Genomic DNA, 26,560 nt, shown 5'->3' with positions numbered 1-26,560 from the left:
GGGTCTCCTCTCAGAGTGAGAAGGGTTTTGGCCATAGTCTACCACGCTGGCCAAGTGCGGATTGGCAGACTTCAAACACCTTTGAGAACATTATGAAGAACTCTCAGGCATGCAGGTTTCCTCACGATGTTTTCCTTTACCGTTAAAGCAAGTGTTATTTTAATTACTTAAAAATCGCACATAACTACGAAAAGTTAGAGGTGCGTGCCCGGGATCGAACCCCCAACCTCCGATGGGAAGGCGTACGTCCTAACCACTAGGCTACCACAGCTTAGCGTATGTCTAAGTCATAATAGCTATCTGCATATCAAATTTCAGCCCGATCCGACTTCGTCTGCGATATGGTCATTGCAATTTTCTTCATTTCCGAGTACCCACTTATAATCCCGTGTCCACTCCCTCATATTATCATAAAACCACATCCTTCTTTGACGGCCAGGTGCCCTTTTTCCGGCTATCCAGCCTTTGAGGATCAACCGTGGAAAATCGTAGACAGATCCTCCTGGGTGACCGAAAAATGCAACCTTCCTCTACTATCTTAACTTGTATCTGAAAAAATAAATCTTCTCTTACCTAAAATTATTAGTTCAAACGTGTGGGATTTGAACCGGCGATCTGCAAGGATTTCAGTCCGCTTCTAGATCGTTGAGCAATTGAGTTTGTTGTATTGAGCGTTGAACTGAATGTCTGAATTAAATATATCACTGGCAACATATTATACAGTAGGTTTTGTAGCGCTATAGGCCCACCCTTCTAATGCCGGCCCCCCACGGTGCGTGATATTGCAGACTAGATGATGCCCGCAGCTTCGTCCGCGTGGACTTATATTTTTTTAAATCTCGTGGGAACTCTTTAGTTTTCCGGGATAAAAAGCCTATGTCCTTCCCCGGGATGTAAACTAATTCTGTACCAAATTATATCAAAATCGGTTAAACTGTTCGGCCGTGAAAAGCTAGCAAACAGACAGATGGACACACTTTCGCATTTATATTATTAGTATGGAGTATGGATTGATGCGGATCAGCCCGCACCGACCACGGACAGCCACGCACCGCCCAAAAGGTTCGGACGACGATGACGACGTATCTGCGCTACCACGGACGATAGTCTTCCCATGGAGCGTCGGTGCAGGCTGGTCCGCGTCGGTCTGCAACACGCACCGTGGGAAGCCGGTGTAGCAACTAAGAAGTCAAACAACTCAAACACAAACGTCAAACAATGTTCGCGAGCTCCTCCATATGAAATTCAGAGAACAGAGCAAGGTTTTGCATAATGTATACCGAGCTGTGAACAAATTCACTGAACGAGGGCGGAGGCCGCTTTCCTCACTGTCAAGTTATCTTGAGGGAAATATAAAGAAGTGTAGAGAATGTGTGTGTTTTTTCTTATGTTTGTACACAATAGGCCACAGCTTTGCCTGTGTAAAATTCCAGTTGGAAATAAGTTAAATGAATAAACTATTAAGAACTAGCTGAACCGCCCCGGCTTCGCTCGGGTGGAGTTTAGAAAATTGAGGGGGAGGTTAAATCAAATTTTTCTCTCCGTAAAAACCATCCTCGTACTTCAAGGAATATTATAAAAAAAGAATTAGCGAAATCGGTTCAGCGGTTCTCGAGATTTGCGATCAGCAACACATTTAGCGATTCATTTTTATATTATATACACTTTCGCATTTATAATATTAGTATGGATAGACCTTAACAATTGAACATAAAGTATCAAACAACGCAATAACTGAAACCCTATCTAAAGTTGCTAACCAATTTTATTATTGGATTGCAATTGTATATATTCGATCACGTACTAACTTTCGAACTGAATTGGATTGGCGCCTTGTCGCGTTCGCCATAATGCAATACTGTAACATTTTACAATACATTTTCCTGTCTGATGGTGATCACACCCCATATAAAACCTGTTTAGTGCGAGTCGTACTCGCGCACAGAGTGTTCCGTATCATCATACAAGATATAACACTTTGAATGAACTAGCTGACCCGCCCCGGCTTCGCTGGGGTGGATTTTAGAAGATCCTGAAATAAATAATTTTTCTTTTGTAACCTAAAATCAAAAAATTAATTTTCATGGAAATAACTTGAAAAATGACGGACTTTCATACAAATTTGGCACACCCCCCTTGGCAGTAGAATTTTCAAAAATCGAGAAATACGTATTTTTTATACTTAACCGAAAGCCATGTATACCAATTTTCTTCGATGTAACTTTAAAAATGATAGACTTTCATACAAACTTTCATCCCTTATTTACCTACTCTTTACAAAGAACACACCTTCCAAATTTCATGTCTCTAGGACCAGCGGTTTAGGCTGTGCATTGATATATATAAGTCAGTCAGTCAGTCAATTATTCAGACAGTCAGGACTTTAAATTTTATATGTATAGATGATGTAGGTACTTGTATTTTATTTTTATTTTGCATGGTGGCCAGTTTGAAAATCAACGTCTTGATTTTTTTGTGAAAATTTCTACTCTGTACCGAGTTATGAGAGAGTTATGAGAATCTAGGAGTTATGAGATACAGCCCGCTGACAGACAGACAGACGGACGGACAGACGGATGGATAGAGGGCCTCCTCTAGTAATAAAATCCTATTGGCACCCTTCGAGTATGGAACACTAAAAAGTTATTGATCGTAAACATGTAAATGAAGTGCACTTTAAATTCAAGCCGTTACGAGCCGTAGAAGACGACACCTAATTAGATATGCAACACTGTCTTTATAAAGCTGACTACGAGACGACCATCGTAACTAATTGCCTCAGATGCCGCTAAGATTGGCCACACTTTGTGTGAACCCGCTTTAAAAGGGGTCAACCGCCTTAAATAATGCACAACGAAAACGGAACAACTTAATAAAGTCGAAAAAGTCAAATGTAACACAGCACAGCTTAACAGAACATTTTCCCCGCGACTTCGTCCGAGTGAATTTGACCCAAAATCAATCAAATCAAGCTAGTGCCTTCAACATTGCTAACATTTAAAACATAAAGAAAAAGAATAATACTTAGTACAGAACGAATTAATTAGAAATTCACCATCGATCACAGAAAAAAGGGTCTATCCCGTTGAGGTTGAAATGGAAACTTTAACTTTATTTTAGGTAATTTTTGACATCTGTAATATTATTTTTTGTGACTAATATTTAATGTGACTAATTTTCTCAAAACTATGTACACGCTGTTAGGTAAATCATAACATATTGCATGCTGATATAGGCAGAATTTGGCTGTGCCTTTTTTGTTTTTGTTTTTCCAGGATAAAAAGTAACGTATGTCCGTCTCCGGGATACACGCTATATTTTTGTAACAAATAATGAAAAGTCTGTAACACATATTACTTCATTTTTAACCAAAAGCCCAAATACCAATTTTCATAGATGTGGCTTGAAATATGACTTTCATACAAACTTTAAGTCCTTATTTTCTTGGGAGTTGAATTCCCAAAATTCTTGTCCTAGTGAGCACCTACGTTATAAAACGAACAAACTGTCGAAATTTTAAGATTTCTAACCGCTGGGCTTAGGCTGTGCGATGATATATCAGTCAGACAGTCAGGACTTTTTATACTTCAGTATAATAGAAGATAGAAGATAATAACGTACAGTTTTCTTAATTATCATCGTAACGCACTCGTTATCATAGAAACAACCATCTCAACTTAACGAAGTACAATTTTATTAGCAACGCGATTGTGAGTTGGCGCACAAACCCGCATACCTAATTGAATTTTACATTATAACTTACATTTTACCTAGTAAAAACCCAAATTATTAGCTCGCCGTACTACCTAACTACAATTATTACCACTAGGTAAACATGCGATACGTATATTTTTCAACAGTAAATGAAAATATTTTACCGCATTGACCTGATTCATCACCATCATGATCGATCCATCACCAGCTCACTGTAGAGCACGGGTCTCCTCTGAGGTTGACATTGACCATGGTCTACCACGCTGGCTTAGTGCGGATTGGCGTTTTGCAGACTTTACAGTTCACACACCTTTGCGAATATTATGGAGAACGCTCAGCTGCAAGTTTTCTCACGATGTTTTCCTTCACTGTTAAAGCAATTTATATTTAATAACTTAAGTAAATTACCTCTGAAAAGTTGGAGGTGCATGCCTGTGACCGAACCCCCGACCTCCGATTAGGAGGCGTGTGTCCTTATCAGTAGGCTATCACATCTTCATTGTGCTGGTTATTATTACATAATTTTATTATGCAGTCCTAACTTTAGAAATTTACTTATCATCATCATCATGATCAACCCATCGCCGGGTTACTACAGAGCACGGGTCTCCTCTCAGAGTGAGAAGGGTTTTGGCCATAGTCTACCACGCTCGCCATGTGCGGATTGGTAGACTTCACACACCTTTGAGAACATTATGGAGAACTCACAGGCATGCAGGTTCCCTCACGATGTTTTCCTTCACCGTTAAAGCAAGTGATATTTAATTAATTAAAACGCACATAACTCCGAAAAGTTAGAGGTGCGTGCCCGGGATCGAACCCCCGACCTCCGATTAGAAGGCGGACGTCCTAACCACTAGGCTATCACAGCTTCATACAGAACTACTTTAGAAATTTACTTATACGATCTACTTTTTTGCCAGTCCGATACTACTAATATAACTGGTGCAATTGTCCCGATATCTAGCGAGGTGAATGAGGACAAATCACCATGGTATAATTTTATCACTCATTACCATCATCGTCAATGGATAGATGTCCACCGCTGGACATAGCTCTCTTGTAGTGACTTCCACAAGCTGTGATTGTATGCCACCTGAATCTAGCGGCTTCCTGTGGTCCGTTTAATATCGTCTGCTCACCTACGTCTTCCAGCTTTCCTACTACCTTACTTTTTCTTTCCTTATCTTTGTTTACCTTTTCTTCGAGATAGACTTTGTGAGACTTATCTGCCTCATTTGACTGTGTGTTCTGAAATCTGAGCAAAATTAAAGTACGCTCAACCTAGAGACCTCCGCTTTAGCGCTCGTGGCTGCTAGCTCTGGTGGCTCTTGTGGATGCTGTCTCTCGCCATGGTATGCGATCACCCTAAAAATAATATACCAACTTTTTTTATTCAGATACAAGTTAGCCCTAGACTGCAATCCCACCTGGTGGTAAGTGATGATGCAGTCTAAGATGGGAGCGGGCTAACCTGGAAGGAGTATGGCAGTTTTTATTAAACCCATGCCCCTTTGGTTTCTATACGCGGCATCGTACCGGAACGCTAAATCGCTTGGCGGCACGGCTTTGCCGGTAGGGTGGTAAGTAACTAGCCACGGCTGAAGTTTCCCACCGACCAGACCAGAAATTTAGAAATTATAAAATTGCAAACCCCTGCCAGGAATCGAACCCGGGACCTCCCACTAATAAGACCACAGCGCTTACCACTGCACCAGGGAGGTTGCACTACGTCGTAATAATATGTAACTTGATAGTATTTCTTTGTTCCAGACAGTGGAAGATGGTTGATGAGAAAAGAAACCATACGTGCGCAAAGAGTAACACAATATAGGAATAGTTTAAGGAAAGAAAGAACGAGACGGCAGATTGGTAAGTTAACTCGGCAGTTTTTTTAATTCAATGACAAGCAAGTAGACATGTGTCCGCTATAGCTTAACTTAACTGAAAACCGCTGCCGTGCCTATAGCGTACCATAGCGTTATTATCGTAGCTAACAACGGTTTTCAGCTAACATCTATGACGAACCACCTGACAACGCAACGCTGCCAACTGGCAACTGGCAATGTTTGGTTTTTTGGTAACTAGAAACGCAATAATTATGCCTTCTCTTTCTTTCTTTCACTGAAAGCTGAGAAGGAGCGGTTATTGGCTACCGGCTTAGTAACTAAGAACTTGGTAAACCAAAACCGACTTTATCTCTATTACGCTAAGGCTTAACTGTACAAGTACTTGTCCATTACACTTTGATCTATCGATCTTAATACAGTTAGCCTTAGAGTAATAGAGATAAGGTCCTCTTTGGTTTATCAATCTTCTTGAAATGTTTTTGGTTAACTGGACTGTGGTAAACTATTCGTGTAGGCGTCCACTATAGTTTGACCTATGTCAATGATCAAATTAAACTTTGCTGCTATGAACTTAAGGTTGTGATTACTTCACGATATTCATAAAAGTAAAATTGGTTTTATTTTAGTGAATATGCGCGCGCTAGCTATACAGACGGTATTGATACGGCAGCTAGCTTAGTTACTACTACGGAAACCGCTGCGCGTTGCGCATATTAAATTAGTTGAAAGACAACTCTGATACCGATATTCGGCAACGGTTATCAATATCGGTATTGAAACTAAATAACTGTTGATTAACCGTTGACATAAATAGCCAATAACGCCCATCTTTACAAGCAAGCCCTTGACTGGTATCTTACCCGGTGATAAGTGACGATGCAATCCTTGATGCAATCTAAAATGTTTTATTTATTAAAAAATAAAATATTAGCGAAGTTAATCATAACTTTATGAATGTTAGTTACACTAGGAGTTATACAGGAGTAGCAGAAGGCACGACAATAGCGCAAAGGCTGGGGTTTGAACCGCTGACATTTCAAAATTCAAGTCATTCGTTAACCGTTGAGCCATCGAGGCTATATTATTAAGCCCATACTCGGCACAGTTTCTACCGGCATCATACTGGAACGCAAAATCGCTTGGTGGCAAAGCATTGCCTATAGGGCATTAACTAGCCACGGCCGAAGCCTTCCACTAGACCAGACGCGAATAAACAAAGAAAGTATTAATTCCCAAACTGACCCAGCTGGAAATTGAACTCGGGACCTCACATTAATAAATACTACAGAGCTCACCATTGCGTCAAGTGAGGTCATCGAAATGCTAAAGTTGCATAGTGAAAAGGTGTATTGTGTGCTTATGCTTCGGTTACCTCAATCTCCTTAGGTGTCCCGCGCTAATAAAACAAAAACGCTTGACTGTCGCGCGGATTCGCGCGATGTCGGCCGCGCGCCGCCGCCCGCCCGGCCGGGATTTTAAAATTTCTTATACCTACCTACTCTAAAATCTTTGTACGGAAGCTATAGACAAAGTTTATGTTGGTAGCATTGGTGCCCGACGCTAGAGGGGATAACTGCTGAAATACTCATCTTTTGATAAATAAGGTCTCTTTAGCTACACCTTACGTTCCGTGTTTAGGTTACAATGTGACGTCATGACAATCCAATATGGCGGAGAATGGCAACCGATAATTGTCTTCATATTGCCTTGCATGAACGCACCCAGGAAATTAGGTGTCAGAGATGAGTGGATACGAATTACTGTAATACGCGTCTCGAATACAGAAATACAGAAAAACTTTCTGAGGTCCAAGTTGGGTCCAAGTGAAACTAAAAAGTTAGATAAGAACACAATTTTTTTACGTCTCTTAGTATGCTTCATTCAGAATAAAATCTAAATAACGTGATACGTGTCCTTTGGTTTGATGTAAAATACTAAAATAAAAGCTGTAATAGTCTGTGGTTAGAACGTCCGCCTTCTAATCGGTGGTTGGGGGTTCGATCCCGGGCACGCAACTCTAACTTTTCGGAGTTATGTGCGTTTTAAGTAATTAAATATCACTTACTTTAACGGTGAATTAAAACATCGCGAGGAAACCTGCACGCCTGAGAGTTCTCCGTAATGTTCTCAAAGGTGTGTGAAGTCTACCAATCCGCACAAGGCCAGCGTGGTAGACTATGGCCAAACCCTTTTCACTCTGAGAAGAGACCCGGCCGTGTTCTGCAGTGAGCCGGCGGCGATGGGTTAATCATGATGACGAAAATACTAGTCCTTCAATCATCAATGACTTCAATACATTTTTGAAGTTTGACCTTGAACTTTCAAATACTAAGTACGACTATAAATTTTATTTATTCAGAAAAACAAGTAAAAAATAAAAATAAATCACAAAAATGAGACCCTTATATAGTTATTATTGTAGTCTTTATTATAAGTTGACACGACATGCGATCACAGCGATCTAAACACGTATAAATCTTACTCTAGTTAGGTGTACAAAAGAAAAATAATGTTTTTTAAAACTAGCTTTTACCCCCGATATCGTCCAGGTGTTTCAAATTTTTTCCAGCAAATTAGCAGATTGCCTAACGGCAGAAACTACTGTGTATTTTTGAATACACAGTAATTTCTGCGATTAACTTGATATATAACTCAAGTGAGTACCTATTGCCTAAAACAATATAATTATTCTAGATGATGCTTGTGAAATTTAGGCTTTCAAAAATCCTAGGTATGTCGTCTCCAGCTTGCAAGCTATACCAAACGTTAAAATCGGTCCAGTGGTTAAGCCGTGAAAAGGTAACAGACAGCCGACGTCAGCCGAAATAAAAATATCCGAAACTTCAGTCTAGTGCTGACGTCACTAAAATGGCGGTCACGCGCATTATCAATTTGCGGTACTTATACCTAACGATATTATTACTTACTAGATGATGCTCGCGCCTTCGTCCGCGTGAATTTAGGTTTCAAAAATCCCGTGGGAACTCTTTGATTTCCCGGGATAAAAGTAGCCTAATATGTCCTTCCCCGCGATGCAAGCTATCTCTTTACCAAATTTCGTCAATATAGGTTGAACGGATGGGCCGTGAAAGGCTAGCAGACAGACAGACAGACACACTTTCGCATTTATAATATTAGTATGGATATGGATATCAAAATACGCCTTGTCATTGTCTCTGATTGACAAACGATGTAGGCGTCGTCGCTCGAATCGTGATAAATTAATTATACTGTCATAAATTAGTGTTACCTAATGTGATTACTGATTAATAAATCTTATATTGTTACCGAAAATTGTATTTCATTATAGTCACACGAGTACGATAAATAGCAATTTTTTCCGGAAAATCATAGAGTTCCCAAGGGATTTTTGAGGGCCCATCCACTTAACCGATATTGATGAAATTTAGAGTATAGAGATACTGACAGTACCCGGCAGGAAATAATGGGGCCGATTCTCTAGTACACAATCTCTAAACTAAACTAAATTAACCGGTCTAAATCTAGTGCTATCCTTTTCCACAAGCAACATTATGAAAGGGATAGCAATAAATTTAGACGTGCCATTTTAGTTTAGTTTAGAGATTGTGCACAAGAGAATCAGCCCCATTGTTCATCGACCTTTAGAAACAGATAGCGATTTCGTAGAGCGTTGTCTCTGTCGTTGGGCGTCGGTATGAGTGACAGTTGATGTATAGTACTACTACTACTACTATCTTGGGGACTGATATATATGTTACTTTTCATCCCGGAAGAACAAAGAGTTCCCACGGGATTTTTAAAAACCTAAATCCATGCGGACAAAGTCGTGCGCCAAATTTATTCTAAGTTACAATACAAAAAATAGAATTAGGAATAGGATATAACATACTGGGGAGTAATATAAACCTGTTACCTCATTTGTTTGTAGTTTGTACACTTGAGTCGCGTGTAGGCATGCCTAAAGGGATTACATGTAGATACTTACGCCCTTAACTCTAGATGTTTACTGAACAGCATTTCCATTTAAATCCTATTACTAACAAAGAAAAAGTATAGTTTTATTTATACATAGTTTACATCACTTTAAATAGAAATATTGTGTATTTTCATATTATTCGTACTTTAAAAAAATATAATTATAATTATAACTCATGCCTGCGACTTCATCCGCGTGGATTTAGGGTTTATGTAATAATCCCGTAGGAACTCTTTGATTTTCCGGGACCAAAAATTAGCGTATGTCATGCAAAAATCACGTCGATCCGTTGCTCCGTTGCGACGTGATTGAAGGACAAACCAATAAACCAACGAACAAACACACTTTTGCATTTATAATATAGGTAGTGATTAAACGAAAAGTCCACTGACTTTATGAAAGGAAGCCATTGTGGAGTTGAATGAGATTTTGCAATTTCAGCTGCGATTGCATTGTCCGGCCAAAATGTCCACCGAATTATTCATTCAGACTGGATAATTATTTCCTTTTACGTAACTCTTTATCAGTAGCCTTATTATAAATGCGAAAGTGTGTTTGTTTGTCGGTTTGTTGTTTTGTAGGTTTGTAGGTTTATTGGTTTGTCCTTCAATCACGTCGCAACGGTGCAACAGATTGATGTGATTTTTTGCATGGGTATAGAAGGATAGATAAAGACCTGAAGAGTGACATAGGCTACTTTTTATCCCGGGGAATCAAAGAGTTCCCACGGGATTTTTCAAAATCTAAATCCACGCGTACGAAGTCGCGGGCATCAGCTAGTTTATTATAACTTTGGTTTGGTGTGGTTGGTGACTCAAAATGGTTAACGCCCACTGAGATTTTCGTCTCTGTCATTTTTAATGGAATTACATAACAGGGAGAGCCCTAACTAACTAACTTTTTCCGTGGATAGTATTTCATCATCAACATCATCGACCGATAGACGTCCACCGTCCACCTGGACATAAGTCTCTTGTAGGGACTTCCATACGCCACGGTCTTGTGCCGCCTGAAACCAGCGGCTCCCTGCGACTCGTCTGATGTCGTCTGTCCACCTAGTGGCGGGGGTCTTCTAACGTCCTTGGGAGGACCTTGTTACGCCAACGTCTATCAGTTTTACGAACTATAAGTATACTCTGCCCATTGCCACTTCAGCTTTGCAACCCGTTGAGCTATGTCGGTTACTCTAGTCCGTAGCAGACTACGGATCGTAGCTCGTAACAGCTCCTCCTCGTAGCTTTAGTTTTAAGTTTGCGTAATAATTATCACCACTATATCTTACAAATCTAACACCATACCAGACCATCAATAAGAGTAATTTATTACCTATTTTGAATAAATCATTTGACTTTTGACTTTTTTGACTTTTGATCTCCTCATTTGTGATTTGATCACGTAGAGAAATCATCCATCAACCATCGCCCGCTGAGTGACTCTGCTAGTGTTTAGACGTGTTAAATAAACCGCTCAAAATCCTAAAGTCGTACATTGTGTGGGCGGTGACAATAAAAGAGTTGTCATTAATCTCGATTGAGGCAATCTCGAGTATCACTCTCTCACTTAATTGAAACGTTTGAGCGGAGCAGTGAAAAACGTTATCTAATTCGGGACCTATTTATTACTTACGATATGTAGGATTAGGGTTGCCAACCTTACAGTGCGACAAGGCTCTCTTGGCACTTGAATGACATTGACAGGGGAGCGCTGTTGGAGACAAATGCTTAGAATATTCAAACAAGAATACAGGGGAAACTTGACGGCAACGTTAGTTCCGATTTTCGCCACGCGCCAAGATAGTCTTGTCGCACTGTAATACTCTTAAATGGAGTATTGCACTCTATATTATATAGGCGTACTCTATAATCTATAACACTAATAGAGTATGCTTAAATACTCTTTTTTACACAATGTTTACTATACTAGTGCCAGTCATGTAATATTATGCCAACCCATTATCATAACCAAAAAAGTCGACTATTTTCTGTTAATATGTTATTATCCCCAATTCGGACATTTCTGAACGCAGCCGCTAATGTCATTATGTGAATGTCATGTTTCAAGTTGTTTTGAGGTAACGTTAACATGAATTTTTAATTGTGTACCTTTTTAAAAATCCATACTTTAATATTATAAATGCGAAAGTGTGTTTGTCTGTCTGTCTGTCTGCTAGCTTTTCACGGCACAACCATTCAACCGATTTTGACGAAATTTGGTACAGCTTGCACCCCGAGGAAGGACATAGGCTACTTTTTATCCCGGAAAATCCAAAAGTTCCCACAGGATTTTTAAAGAACCTAAATCCACGTGAACGAAGTCGCGGGCATCACCTAGTAAAGTATAAACATCTCTACAGTAACCTTTTCGATTTCCGCAGTCGTATCCATTAATTTTCGTATCGGAATATAAATGGGCAGGTGCTGAAACTGTAACGTCTCCCTAGAGTAACATTCTTTTTGTGGAAGCGATCTAGATATTGTTCGACCCGTGTTTAGGTCTACCGTTTGATACAATTAAATCATAAAATAAATCATAAATCTTTTATTTTGCTAGAATACGTCATGTGACATGTGTGCGCGAGTCTGATTCGCACTTGGCCGGCTTTTTTTAAAGGTTAGTCCTTCCTCGGGGTGCAAGCTATCCCTGTACCAAATATCAAAATCCATGGGATTTTAAAAACCTAAATCCAAGAGGACGAAATCGCGGGCATCATCTAGTTATAGTATAAAGAAGTATCACTACCTAATACCTACCTATTCAACCCCCACCTCGATTTTCTAAATTCCTCCCGAGCGAAGCCGGGGCGGGTCAGCTAGTTAATGTATAAAACAGATCAGATATCAATGCTAAGTAAATTATTCCAGTCACCAAACAGATATAGATCTTGCCTGTCACGATGGGAGCAGCAATAAAACGATGTCTGATCCCAACGTTCCTGATCATTATTGCGCGGGCGGTGATGGATCGAACTATTTCTCTTACTTACTTTTAACTTATAAACAAAATGGCTACGAATTACGAAAGCTTATGATTCAGAAGTAGCTGTGCATGAATCATACGAGTTTATCACGAGGTTATACACAAGTTGCAAACTTGTAAAGTGCAACTTGCAAGTGAGCAAATCTCTATCTCTACATAGTATAAAATAAAGTCGCTTCCCGCGTCAATATGTATGTACGTATGTATGAACGCGTAGATCTTTTAAACTACGCAACAGATTTTAATGCGGTTTTCACCAATAGATAGAGTGATTCAAGAGGAAGGTTTATAGCTATAGTTTAAATCTCAAAAAATTAGAGATCCCTAGAGAAATTGAAATAATGTGAATTAGGTCGGAAAAAATCCTTTTATTTGAGAGTTTCCGAGGCAATGACACCTCAATGACATCACATTAGTATGTACGTTGCCCATGCGAAGCCGGGGCGGGTCGCTAGTTAATAGTAATATTTTCATGGTTCATACTAAGTATGTATAAATGTTAGTTTCTTTATTCCACTATAACTTCTAAATGCCTGAACCAATTTGGATGTATGGAGTATTGTTAGACTCCTTAATCAGCTCGAGTGACACTGGCTATAAGTTTTAAGAAAAAATAGTGCCGCCTTTTAGTAAAAAGCCACCATGATCCAAACAAACAGTTCCTCCTAAGTTGGGGACAATACGCAGAGAAACTTTCAGCTACTATAAAATAATGAAGGTCTGGCACATGCTGGCTCCCTCTCTTCAATATGTTGCCGTATTTCCAGATTAATTGCACTATTATTACGGAGGGATTTATAAATGGCTCGTAAACAACACATCGACGAAAATATTATCTTTCATTTCGACCACAGTCGCTGTGAAATTAATTGACTTTCCACAAGGAGATATATCTAAAGTAAAGATCGGCTATTTTGAATAATGCCGACCGACATAACAAATAGCTCAGCGGGTGGGGAAGCTGTAGTATAATATATACTATATAGTTACGAATGCAACTCTCGAACTTTCAAGTAACTCAACAAGTAAGTCAACTTTTGGGTCTGGGCTTTACTTCCTTTGAGACAAATACCTACCTCATTGTTCTCGCAACTTTCCAGTATCTTCATTAATTGTTTATACGTGGCGTGGAAACCTTTCTTATTGACTGCTTTCTTAAGATAACATGCTTCCATAGACTACGTCCGTTGTCAACGATTAAGATGACATGACCCACAGCCACGTGATTATATTTAAAAAATAGAAGGGAATGTAGCCAAACTACTTTTTTTTTCTTTCCTTGTTCTTGCATTCACTTTGTCCTGTCTGTCGCTAATGTAACTTTTAAATATCTTTGACTGTCCATGTCCAGTCTCATCGATCCATGGCAGTTCAAGGACGTACCTATATGAGGCAGAACAACCTTGCACCATAATCGAAATATAATTTGAAATTGTATCAAACGAACAATGAGTCCATTAGTGTTAAAAGTTACGAGAAGACTAATAATGTAACTCCAAAAAAGATTGTGGTACTATAAGTCCCGCAAATTGCTTATGCGCGTGGCTGCCATTTTAGTGTCGTCAGCACTAGACTGAAGTTTCGAGCTGATGGCATATTTTTATTTTGGCTGACGTCATTTCGATGTTAATGAGACATGGCGGGACTTATAACACATCAGATTACTTCTTTATAGATAACTAGCTTATGCTCGCGACTTCGTCCGCGTGGACTACACAAATTTCAAACCCCTATTTCACCCCCTTAGGGGTTGAATTTTCAAAAATCCTTTCTTAGCGGATGCCTACGTCATAATAGCTATCTGGAATGCCAAATTTCAGCCCGATCCGTCCAGTAGTTTGAGCTGTGCGTTGATAGATCAGTCAGTCAGTCAGTCAGTCAGTCACCTTTTCCTTTTATATATAAAAAAATATGAAGCTGTTAAAGCTGCATAAAAAGCAGTGATAATCTAGTGGTTAAGATATCCGCCTCCTATAAGAGACGATTTTGACGACCTCCCTGGGGCAGTGGTCTTATTTGTGGGGGGTCCCGGATTCGATTCCTGGCAGGGGTTCGGAATTTTATAATTTCTAAATTTCTGGTCTGGTCTAGTACGGGACGCTTCGGTCGTGGCATAGTTACCACCCTACCGCCAAAGCCGTGCCGCCAAGCGATTTGGCGTTCTCGTACGATGCCGTGTAGAAACCAAAGGGGCATGGGCTTAATTCCCCTTCCAGTTTAGCCCACTTCCATCTTAGACTGCATCATCACTAACCACCAGGAGAAATTGCAGTCAAGGGCTAACTTGTATCTGAATCACAAAAAAAAGAATGAGAGGTCGGGGGCCTTTTCGGAGTTACGTGAGTTTAAGCAATTAAATATTACTTGCTTTAACGGTGAAGGAAAACGTCGCGAGGAAACGTCGTTCTCCAAAATGTTCCCAAAGGTGTGAGATGTCCGCCAATCTGCTTTTAAGGAGGCTCGTACTCAGTAGTGAGCCAGCGATGGGTTGATGATGATAACTTTATGTAACTTCAGTACCCTTATTATAAATGCGAAAGTGTGTTTGTTTGTTGGTTTGTTGGTTTATTGGTTTGTTAGTTTTTTGGTTTGTTGGTTTGTCCTTCAATCACGTCGCAACGGTGCAACGGATTGACATGATTTTTGTATGGGTATAGTCAAAGACCTGGAGAGTGACATAGGCTACTTTTTATCCCGGAAAATCAACGAGTTCCCACGGGATTTTCGATAACCTAAATCTACGCGAACGAAGTCGCGGGGCTAGAAGCTAGTGATAAATAAATCTTTTTGGGCCAATCAGTACAGGCTATACGTGTACGCCAAGAAAGTAATTTCTAAACACAAAACTTTGCCAAAGCCGAGAAAATCTTTGAGATTAATGTTAAATTATTTTGGCAGAATTTTAAGACGAATTTGTTAAAGTTAACTGGATAGATGTGGGATAGATCGATTGTGTGTAAAATCTGTTAGCTTGTCAAAATTCTATTGGGAAGGTGCCAAATATAAGACTTTTCCGGACTAAGTATAGTATGCGACGGGTCGAGATGGCTATCAGGGTATGAGGCGGGGGACGCCCCGCCTATCCCGGACCGGGTTAGCGCGGGGGCTGTGCAATTGCCACCTCGACCTGTCGCGTACTATACATATCTGTTAGTTTCAAAAGTTTTTGGGTTTTTCCGGTTGGGTGGTAGCCATGGCCGTAGCCTCCCAGCCAGACTAGAAACAATTTAGAAATTATAAATTTCCAAATTGCTGCTGCCGGGAACTTACATTTAAAAGACCACAGTGCTCACCACTGCGCCAGGGAGGTCGTCAAAAATATAGATATAATGTAGATAAGGAACAAAATTAGATTTTCCGAAATTCCCACAGGAACGAAACTACGGACCGTTACTAATTAGGTAGTTCTATTTTAATGTAGATAACGGGTATATACCACGATTAATTTGATGTTTTTATTTGTCGATATTTCAACCCAATTGCACGGGTCGTGGTCACGACGGGACTGCGGTGCTACGAGAGATGAAGTTTGAGCTGTCAACTGTCAAGGGCAGTCGCGAACTACCCTCTTTTTGTTCTTTTCGCTGGAACTTCACGAGCTGTCCGGCAAAATACACTTGCAACGTCACTATTAACTTTCGATGTCTTGTACGATGCTGTATTGGTTTGCATAATTCTACCAGTGGATTTCACATACCTACTTGCTACTTTAAAACCATCCTCACGATTGAAATTCTGGTGTTTTGCGAATTTCAATTTAGTGGCGGCCAGTGGAAAAACATCAAATTAATCGTGGTATGTACCCGTTATTTACATTAAAATATATCGTTAAACCATGAAATAAGCCTAAAAACATTAGATAGTTCTAAATAGAGCACAGTATATGTATATGTATTTTCATGAAAGGATTGATTACATCGCCTTATGGCGTACTACTAATTAATCCACTGGGATTCCAACTACCAAATAGATGTAAAAGGGACATTTTAATTTATATAATTCGTTACCCGCCTACTACATATTAACATGAATGAAACTTTCGTTTCTATAAGTAGGTAAGTACCCCATTTTGAAAACAAAATACCGATATATCTTTTAAATGCAGTGTATTTTATATAACGGGGTCAATATGGAGAAATCCTAAACTGTAGGAGATACAGAATAATCTTAATATATAAAAGGAAAAGGTGACTGACTGACTGACTGACTGACTGACTGACTGATCTATCAACGCACAGCTCAAACTACTAGACGGATCGGACTGAAATTTGGCATGCGGATAGCTATTATGACGTAGGCATCCGCTAAGAAAGGATTCTTGAAAATTCTACCCCTAAGGGGGTGAAATAGGGGTTTGAAATTTGTGTAGTCCACGCGGATGAAGTCGCGAGCATAAGCTAGTTATTTATCTAATATGCCCGTGACTCCTGCTGCTGCAGGATTTAGAATTTTAAAAATCTCGTGGGAACTCTTTAGTTTTCCGGGATAAAAAGTAGCCTATGTTCTTCCCCGGGATGTACCAAAAATCAAAATCGCTTAAACTGTTGGGGCGTGAAAAGCTAACAGACAGACAGACACACTTTCATATCTATAATATTAGTATGGATATGGATATAATCTAATAAAAATAAGTTTTTATTTAAAAGCATGTACCTAGTTAGACTTCCCCACGGCTCTAAATTCTAAAACCACTAAAATACCGTGTAAGTATTTAAGGTGACGCAGGACCGAAATTGGCAGCGCACGTGGGTAACATGTTTGCTTTTCCCTTGACATTGTATGAGAAAGGTGAGAGGCACGATGATTTTCACCGAAATCAAGCGCGCGAAAGGGGTTAAGGAAAAGTATTTTTGAAAAAAAAACTACTAAATTTATGTTTGCAAAGTAAAGTTATTTCACTAATGAATAAATAAACCATGTCTAATGATAATTTTGTTTAGAATTTTCATATCCCTAATCTTATTTATTTACGCCCAAAGTTGTCATAAATTTAGTGTAAAAATAGGAATCTTTTGAGGCTCGTAACTTTTAAGTCAATATTTTTTTCAATCTTTTATCATGTGTTCAATGAACCTAGATAAAGAAAAAAAAAATCTATATAATTCTTAGTTTTGTGCGTACAATATCGAATATTGTTGTATTTTCCCTCCTACGTTTGTATGAAGAAAGCATTGAAGTGAGTCCCCTTAATTCGCCTAAACAGTCTTCCTTTAATCGATTCCCGTTCCTGTATCAACGAGTATATAATATTACAAATCACTTTTCGCGAAATACGGGTGCGATACATTAAACCAATTATAAAGTTTGCTATAACTTTCACGTTCCATTAGACGCTAAACTTTACCTCGTTACTCGTTAATCGTTAGAAGGAACAATAACCCCAGAAGTTAACGTATCCTCGCATATTTAACGTAGGTAAGATATTATATATTTTTGTCTCCTGTTTCCTGTTTCTGAAAAGGGCTTAGGTTAAAGTGGACCTCGCGGGCCAAGCCAAGTGCGGATTGACAGACTTCAAGCATCTTTGAAAATATTATGGAAAACTCGGCACGCAGGTTTCCTCGCAATGTCGCAGGTCCTTGACCGTTGCAAGTGATATCTAAAGTTGTGATTCTTGTTTCTGTTCTCTTTATTACTCTCGGTAAGGTACTATGGTATACTTACAGTAAAAGTAGAGTCAAAGTCAAAGTCAAATTATTTATTCAGAATAGGTAACATGTTACGCTTACTGATGGTCAAAAATGTTATTTTGTAAGATGTTATAGTGGTGATAATTAATTACGAACTTAAAATTAAAGCTACGAGGGTTCCGAACGCGCCCAAGTCTGAGAAGAGCCCACAACAAACTCAGTATATCCATTCATTCATATTTATTACATTATTTATTACATATCGTCCTGCCTAGATAGAGGCCATCAAGCAGATGCACTTTATTTTGATTACCGCAAAGCTTTTGATAGAGTTAATAACGATATTCTTCTAAAAAAACTCAGTGCTATTGGTCTTTCTCCTCAGCTCCTACATGTATTATCAGACTACCTCCGTGACCGTCAGCAATTCGTTCGATATGGCATATATGAGTCTAAACCATATCATACGCGATCCGGTGTAAGCCAGGGCTCTATCTTAGGACCTCTATTCTTCCTAATCATGATAAACGATCTTCCAGAATCTATAAAATATGCAAAATGCTTGCTATATGCAGATGACCTAAAACTTATATTCGAAATTACTTCTATCGAAGATTGTCTCAAGTTGCAATGCGATCTTACAGCTGTATATCACTGGAGTAAAGCGAACAAAATGGAGTTCAATCGTGACAAATGTTCAGTTATGACCTTTGGTAAAGTTCGGTATCCTTTGATACATGAATATAAAATGGATGGAATCCCTATTCCCAGAGTACAGAACATGAAAGACCTAGGTGTAATTTTTGATAAAAAATTGACCTTCCATGACCATATTAACACCGTAGCAGCTGACTCATTTCGAAGATTAGGATTTGTACTACGCAACTCTCGGGAGTTCCATAGTCCTTTGGTAATACGATTACTATATTACGCCTTAGTCCGAAGCAAGCTCGAAACAAGCACCTGTGTCTGGCATCCGTACGAGGCAAAGTACGGGCTTATATTAGAAAAAGTACAAAAGGCCTTCCTAAGATACCTGTATAAACGTTGCTATGGGTATTATCCTTTCCTATACCCAACCAAATTTCTGTTAGGTTGCTTAGGTTTCAACTCCCTGGAGGTCAGACGCATTTGCGACCAACTCAAAATTATGTGTCAAATTTTGCGAGGAGATGTTAATGCTCCAGAACTTCATAACCAACTGTGTCGCATACGTGTCCCTGAATCCAACAGTAATCTTCGTCCACGAAAAAATAAACTTTTCGTGGTCCCACATCATCGCACTGTTGCTAGATCTATGTCACCTATACCCCGTTCATTAGCATCATTCAACGCGCTTTTGGACAATAATGCTCAATGGGACCCATTTAATGATGGGTCTATAATACTGGTTCGGGAGTTACTGAAGTACGCTGAGAGCATTGCATGAATATGTCATTCAATGTTCTCAGCGTACATATTCAAAATTCTTTGATCTTTTATCGTTTTGTATTTTATGTCTTTTTTCTTGTACCTTTATTTGTATTTAAATTTATTATTAATCATCTAGTTAGTGTAAGTGGCACTGCCGTTCTAAGTAATTAGATATTAAAAAAAAAAAAAAAAAAAAAAAAAAAAAAAATTACAGGAAGGTACCTATTATGGTACCTACGTTGCCTACGTACTTAAACATAAAATTAGAAAGAGATAAAATATAGAACGACAGAACTAAAATAAAGCCTACTTAAATATAAATTGTTTCAGACAAAAATTCCTCAAAATATAATATTTTATAATACATTTGTGATGCCCTGGAATTTCCACCTAAAACTCAAAGGATTTTGTTTAACCAACTATTTAATAAAAGGGCAAAACGCTTTGTTAATAAAATAACTCAAACACAAAAAGTTGGATTTGTTGGAAACTTTACTTGTTAATGAAGTTTTGATTTTGTTACGCGCTTGACGAGTTTTTCATAAAGATGGTCAATTTGTAAGTACTTTCGCGACGACTTTGATCTCTTTGTCGAACTGGATTGATATTTACCCGACGGAAAGAGGTTTTGGAATAGGGTCTTGGACTGTAGTAATAAAATGACGTGATTTTATGAATTTTATGTATAGCGGTAGTTTATGGGGCTAGAATAAATTATTAAAAATTATAATTAAAAATCGTGATTTTCATTTATTTTTAACAAAATTAATAATTAATTATTAATTAATTAAAAATTAAGAAAAATAATTCCGTCACGCTGTACGGAAAGCGAATAATGATGTCACAATGCGTAAACGAAATTTTTTGTTTAATATTTTATGATAATTTTAAAATTATAATACTTAATAATATTAAATTAAAATAGTGGGATTTATGCTAGAAAATATTTTTTTAATAAATAAAAATCATGACTTTTTTGTAAACTTATTTTCTTTAATAAAGCTATAAAGAGATAAATATAATAAAAAATAAAATTAAATGTTTATCAATTACAAGTTTTAAGTAGCGCGCCGTTGCAATTATTACTGGGGGTATTTTTGGTGCCTGATGTTAGATTAGTTAGATCCATAGCTCATAGCTATTTGGATCTGATTCAATGTACCTACCAGTGTGTAGGATCGCTATTTGTGCGATTGCAGCCAAACATAAATCTGTCAAGATGTTGAATTACATAAACCTTAGTTTATGACTAACGGCCGCTCTAACGACTAACATCAGAGTCGTTTAACCCTTACTTAAGTTTAGTTAAAACGAGACAGAGCTATCTTTCACACAAATCTGTCTCGTTTTAACTCAATCTTAAGTAACGATTAGCGACTCTGAGTGCGGCTGTAAGTATGCTAAGTCAAGTTAATTGAATCCAGATAGGTACGACCAGCATCTGACTATAGCGTAACTTTATAATCTTGCGATTAGATTCTTGGATTCTAGAACTCAAAATATCTTAGAATCCTTCGCTGGCTCGGAATTCAATACAAACTCTCGCGCCAAAATAACAACTTTGCAACCTTGCATAACAAATAACTATTAAGTAGTTCTGCGCTTCATGCCTATGGGTAAGATAAAATGAGGGAGTCAACTATGGGAGGCTAGGCTAACTAGACTAGGTACTGATTCTGATGATAACTACTTTATTATTATTATTATTATTTTTTAAAAGAATATTAGTCATATTAAATGACTAATATTCCCCTTTCCTCTCCAACTAAGCGTCAGGCTTGTGCTAGGAGTAGGTACGACAATAGTGCAACGGGCGGGGTTTGAACCGTCGACCTTTCGGTTATCAGTCCACTCCTTTACCGGTTGAGCTATTGAGGCTTAATATTTAAAGTAATTGTCATTATTTAAAGTAAGCATTCGCATCTTTTGCCTTCTCTTATACCAAAAGTTAAGGGAAAAAACTTTACGCGAGTCCGAATTCCACTTGGCCGTATTTTTACAAATGAAACTGATATTTTGAAAGTTATCCGAAAAGCTTTGTCGTGGCAAAAGTACGCAAAAAGTATTTCAATAAAAAAACAAGTAAACACTAAACAAACGCTTTGCAGAATTGTTTCACGGAAAAAATGTGCGTTGTTTTTTCCACACAGAGTTGATTGTATAACAAAGAATCTGAGTACAAAGTTTGTTTTTCCTTTACCAAAAATTTACTAATAACCTTCATTAGTAAGGACTATGTATTTGCGGCGCTTGCGTTTGAGACTCTGGGCCCATGGTCATCGGACACGAAAGCTTTTATAAACGTCGTGTCCCAAAAGCTGATCCACGCGTCTGGTGACCCAAGAGCTGGTGCTTATTTCGCTCAACGGTTGAGCCTTGCCGTTCAGCGAGGTAATAGCGCCAGTGTTTTGGGCACAATGCCCATAAATGACCATTTGGACGGCGTATATTTTTTGTAAATATAAATTTTTTAGGGATAAGTTTTTCTGTATGTAGTATATACTAGGTATATATAGTTTTTTTTTGTTGTTTTAATGTATGTGTACAAAAATTATGTTGCTGTAAATACATTCAGAGGCTAACATAGCCTAAATAAATTACTAACAACCTACCTATTTTAATCTTCTAAATATCTAAAACGAAAAGGTGACTGACTGGCTGACTGACTGACTGACTGATCTATTAACGCACAGCTCAAACTTCTGGACGGATCGGGCTGAAACTTGGCATGTAGATAGCTATTATGACTTCGACATCCGCTAAGAAAGGATTTTTGAAAATTCAACCCCTAAGGGGGTAAAATAGGGATCAAAATTGGTGTACTCCACGCGAACGAAATCGCGGGCATAAGCTAGTGTAAAATAATGCACTTAAAGGTGCTCGTCTATGTCCACACCACAACAATTTACAAAATAAACGTTTTTGCTTTCTTATTTCTTTCACATAACTCCGAAAAGTTAGAGGCGCGTTTTTGGGATCGAACCACCGATCTCCGATTAGGAGGCAGACGTCTTAACCACTAGGCTATCAGCCTATCACAGTCACAGCTATTAACCTCCTGATACTTAGGTAGATATTTCAGGGTCTTTGAATCGTCTTACATTTTTTGTTACAAGAAATTGTATTAGTTACAAATTACGATAACAAGTTTGTTATGGTAGGGGAACCCAAGAGGGGATTTTGGGATTTACTCGAGCGCGTCAGATTAAGACAAGGCAAGTTAAATAGATGCAGAGAAGTGTGCATTTCATTGATCTGACAATTTGAGCGTGACATAAGGAAATGGAAGAGTCACAAAGTTTCAAAAATCAGCCATGACTTTTGGTTGCGTCCAAATTGTCAGTTTTTTTTAATAGGAGCTAAATGCTTCTCAATATCTGATACGCTCGATATATATTTTTGGTTCTACTTTCTCTTTTCTTTTTTCTTTTTAATTTATAGACTCCCGCTTGGCTGCAATTAGACCTGGTGGGAAGTGACCCCCAGAGAAAGGGGTTACACAACCTTAGCACCTAATCTTCACAATCCAATAGGTCCCCACGACGCTCGAGTAAATCCCTATTTAGCATCTTTGTCTCTCCTACTATTATGTTCCAAGGTGGGTGACAAACAGTGCATATAGTCTGAGAATTATTATGTTAACATTCGAATATGGTAATTGCTAATTAAGTAATTAATAACTCCGATATCGCGTGTTAAAATTTAGATTGAAATATTACCTAGCTCTGGTTCGTCACAGACAATCTAAAACCAAATTCAGTGACAGTAATTATTTAAATAATATGCAGATTAGTTACAGAATTTAGATTTCAAAAGTAAAAGGGTTGAATTCCATTTACACTTCACACGACTCACGGCAAATTAGTTTTGCGATCGGATTTGTAGCTTCATTTTGTACGAAATCCATTTAGATGAAATCATTATTTCGAGCTATCCCGAAAGTTGAAATTGTATTAGAAGCACGTCTTTGTCGATTATGAACCTAGACTTAAAGTTAAAACCGGCCAAGTGCGTGGCGGGTCACGCGCAGTGTAGGGTTCCGCAGTCACAATTAACCTCGACTAATATTAAATAAATTAACTCCTTAACCTGTGAACCCTACTTTAACCATGACAGTTTTCCTTTAAAATTGATTATATATACTACTGCTGTGAATTGTTTCATGTTCCTATATACTACCATTTGGGTGATAGAGGGGGGGGGGGGGGGGGGGGGGGACACACTTGACTCTAATAAAAATTAGCACTTTAAAACATCACATTTTACAAACGGATCTAGAAATCGAGAAATAATATTCCCACACCCAGATAGCTATTATGACATAGGCATCCGTTAAGAAAGGATTTTTGAAAATTCAACCCTTAAGGGAGTGAAATAGGGGTTTGAAATTTGTGTAGTCCACGCGGACGAAGTCGCAAGCATAAGCTAGTAAATTAATAAGAAAGTTCATATTATCTGTGTATTTAAAACTTGCGAAGAGTGCTAATAAGCTAGCGTTCTTATTTCTCTTTGCGCGAAGCAATTGCAAACTTTTAATTTCCTTTACAGAGAATGCTACGGAGACGAGCACAATAGAGGCTGGACCAAGAAAATCTGCTTCCCCCCCGTCTCGTGTCTCCGCGGGTGAGATTGGTAAAGAATTATGAAATAACTGATGAAATTTTTACTCCGAGTCCTTTCTTAAGCTATTAAGCTATCCACTTATAGCTGTAAGCTTATTGACTTAAGGCCGACATGAATGACTAATCTATCTGTAATCTGTTGATAAGTTACTTTTAACAACGTTGTTATTAGTCAAATAAGATCGTACTAGTTAATTAGTTTTGATGAATATCCAGATCTATGTCTGTGATCTAAATGATTGTTAAAGAATGACAAAAAACAAAATAAGAGTAAAATAAAAAGTTGTCATTTGTTAAATTAAATCTTTTAGTTCCTGTACAAACCTAGCGAAAGACTATTTTTCAGCTTTATATAACTTTCGCTTAGACATAGTGTGTGTTTCAAATCCGTGTGCGATTTTGCGCTAGATTTAATCCTAATAAGATTCCTATAAGTTAAAGGTTAAGCTGTGATAGCCTAGTGGTTAGGACGTCCGCCTTCTAATCGGAAGTCGGGGGTTCGATCCCGGGCACGCACCTCTAACTTTTCGGAGTTATGTGCGTTTTAATTAATTAAATATCACTTGCTTTACTGGTGAAGGAAAACATCTTGATTAAACCTGCATGCCTGAGAGCTCTCTAAAATGTTCTCAAAGGTGTGTGAAGTCTACCAATCCGCACATGGCCAGCGTGGTAGACTATGATGGCCAAAACCCTTCTCACTCTGAGAGGAGACCCGTGCTCTGTAGTGAGCCGGCGATGGGTCGATCATGATGAAGATGAAGTTAAAGGGATAAGAATATTATCTTAAGAAACTCTTTCTTGCAGAATGGAGTGGAGTAACAGGAGGGCCGCCCGCAGAAGTGGTGCTACGGTTGCATCCCTCCACATCCACTTATCCTGGACATAATGCACGCACCAACTACTCTACCTCTTATATTGGTGAGACAACATAACTTCTAAATGTTGTATAGAAGCAGGCGTTACTTTGCGGAAGTCCATGATATACAATGAACCATAAGCTTAATTTGCTATAATCCGCTGAAACAGATCGAATCTGTATTTTTTTTGCAATTGTGCTTTGTAAGGTCTACACTCTACATCTTCTGAGGATGCTCCGGTGTCGGGGTGAAACGTGCGTCGAGTGTGTTTGGGATTTGTGTGGTGCTGCGTGGTGGTGGTGCGTATTGCTTGCCTGGTGGCTGCTTCTTCCTGCATGTTTAGCAGTGGGAGGGCGGGCGGTGCATTTCGCATGCTGCTTGTTGCACTATACAGATTCGATCTTTTTTAGCGGATTATAGCCAATTAAGTTTTTGGTTCATTGTATAACATAACTTCTTCTTCCGTACCTTATCCCACGCTACGTGGGGTCGGCACAACATGTATTTTCTTCCACTCACTTCTGTCATCCGTCAACGCATTATCCACCCCTTTTACACGCATATCCTCTTTCACGCAATCTATCCACCTTTTCTTTCGTCGTCCTCTCCTCTTTTTTCTCTTCACATGCATACTTAACAGTCTTCTAGTGACATGACTTTCTTCCCTCCGCATTATATGCCCATACCATGCCAGCTTAATACCCCTCATCTTTTCTACCACTGGCGCTACTTTCAAACTTCCCCTTATATATATATTCATTCCTTATCTTATTTGTTCCACATTCATGCGTTGCCTGAATCCAGTGGTTCCATGCGACGCCTATGGACGGCGCACCGTTGCGACGTTCGATGTTTGCAACTGTGAAACGATCTTTACTATTTCTTCCAGAACGTTTGAAAGTCACGGATTGCCCTCCAGCAGAAGTAATATCCCGACTACACCCAACACAGGAATCTGCATATCCTGATATAAAGATCGCCAATTTATCATTAACCGACTTTGGTTAGTATGTACCTATAGGCTTTGTTTATTGCAGACAATGGCATCAACAGGACATTGAAAGAATCTGGGCTTGTGCTGAAATGTTTTGCTGTACTAATTGCTGATCAAAAGTATTCACATTAATATCTGGGTTAGGTACTTTAATTTTTTTTTCTTGTACATATATTTTAGATCGACAAAGGCGATCTCTTTAGGTATATCTAATGAATATATTCATTTATATTATCCGTGTTATCTTTTATGATCTGTTGTGTAAAATCTTTGTATTTTTTTTGAATATTTCACTAATGTTAGTTTTTAGGATTTGTTTATAGTACTATAGTTACGATATACATATATCATATAGTAATTACTTTGTTTTACTTTGTTGTTGTTTTTTTTTTTGTAAATTTGTCTTTTTGCACTTGAATGCACTCTCTATTGCTAATTTATAAGCAGACAAAATAATACAATTCATGTAAAATATATATTTGTATATGTACTTATTATGTGAAATTCAGTTAGGTATATAGACTTCCTATGAATTTATTATTC

The 26,560-nt window shown here is 38.5% G+C and overlaps 2 protein-coding genes across 4 annotated transcripts in view; one reads left to right on the top strand and one right to left on the bottom strand.

Annotated features, from left to right (window-relative positions):
- Positions 1-26,560, bottom strand: part of LOC117988924 (4-hydroxyphenylpyruvate dioxygenase-like) — a 326,462-nt gene that overhangs the window by 205,237 nt on the left and 94,665 nt on the right. The window lies entirely within an intron of this gene.
- Positions 1-26,560, top strand: part of LOC117988929 (uncharacterized) — a 41,307-nt gene that overhangs the window by 7,507 nt on the left and 7,240 nt on the right. For 2 of the 3 annotated variants that reach the window (XM_069503661.1, XM_069503660.1), the window contains exons 2-4: positions 5,488-5,586; positions 24,090-24,173; positions 24,971-25,084. In XM_069503661.1, the coding sequence (XP_069359762.1) occupies positions 5,488-5,586; positions 24,090-24,173; positions 24,971-25,084 (297 nt within the window). Of the gene's footprint in view, positions 1-5,487; positions 5,587-24,089; positions 24,174-24,970; positions 25,085-25,912; positions 26,027-26,560 lie in introns of all 3 variants that reach the window. The other variant, XM_069503659.1, reaches the window with a different exon arrangement.

This window comes from Maniola hyperantus, chromosome 15, assembly GCF_902806685.2.
Source record: "Maniola hyperantus chromosome 15, iAphHyp1.2, whole genome shotgun sequence".
NCBI classification, from domain to species: Eukaryota; Metazoa; Arthropoda; class Insecta; order Lepidoptera; family Nymphalidae; genus Maniola; species Maniola hyperantus.
This window is presented reverse-complemented; position numbering and strand designations above follow the sequence as displayed.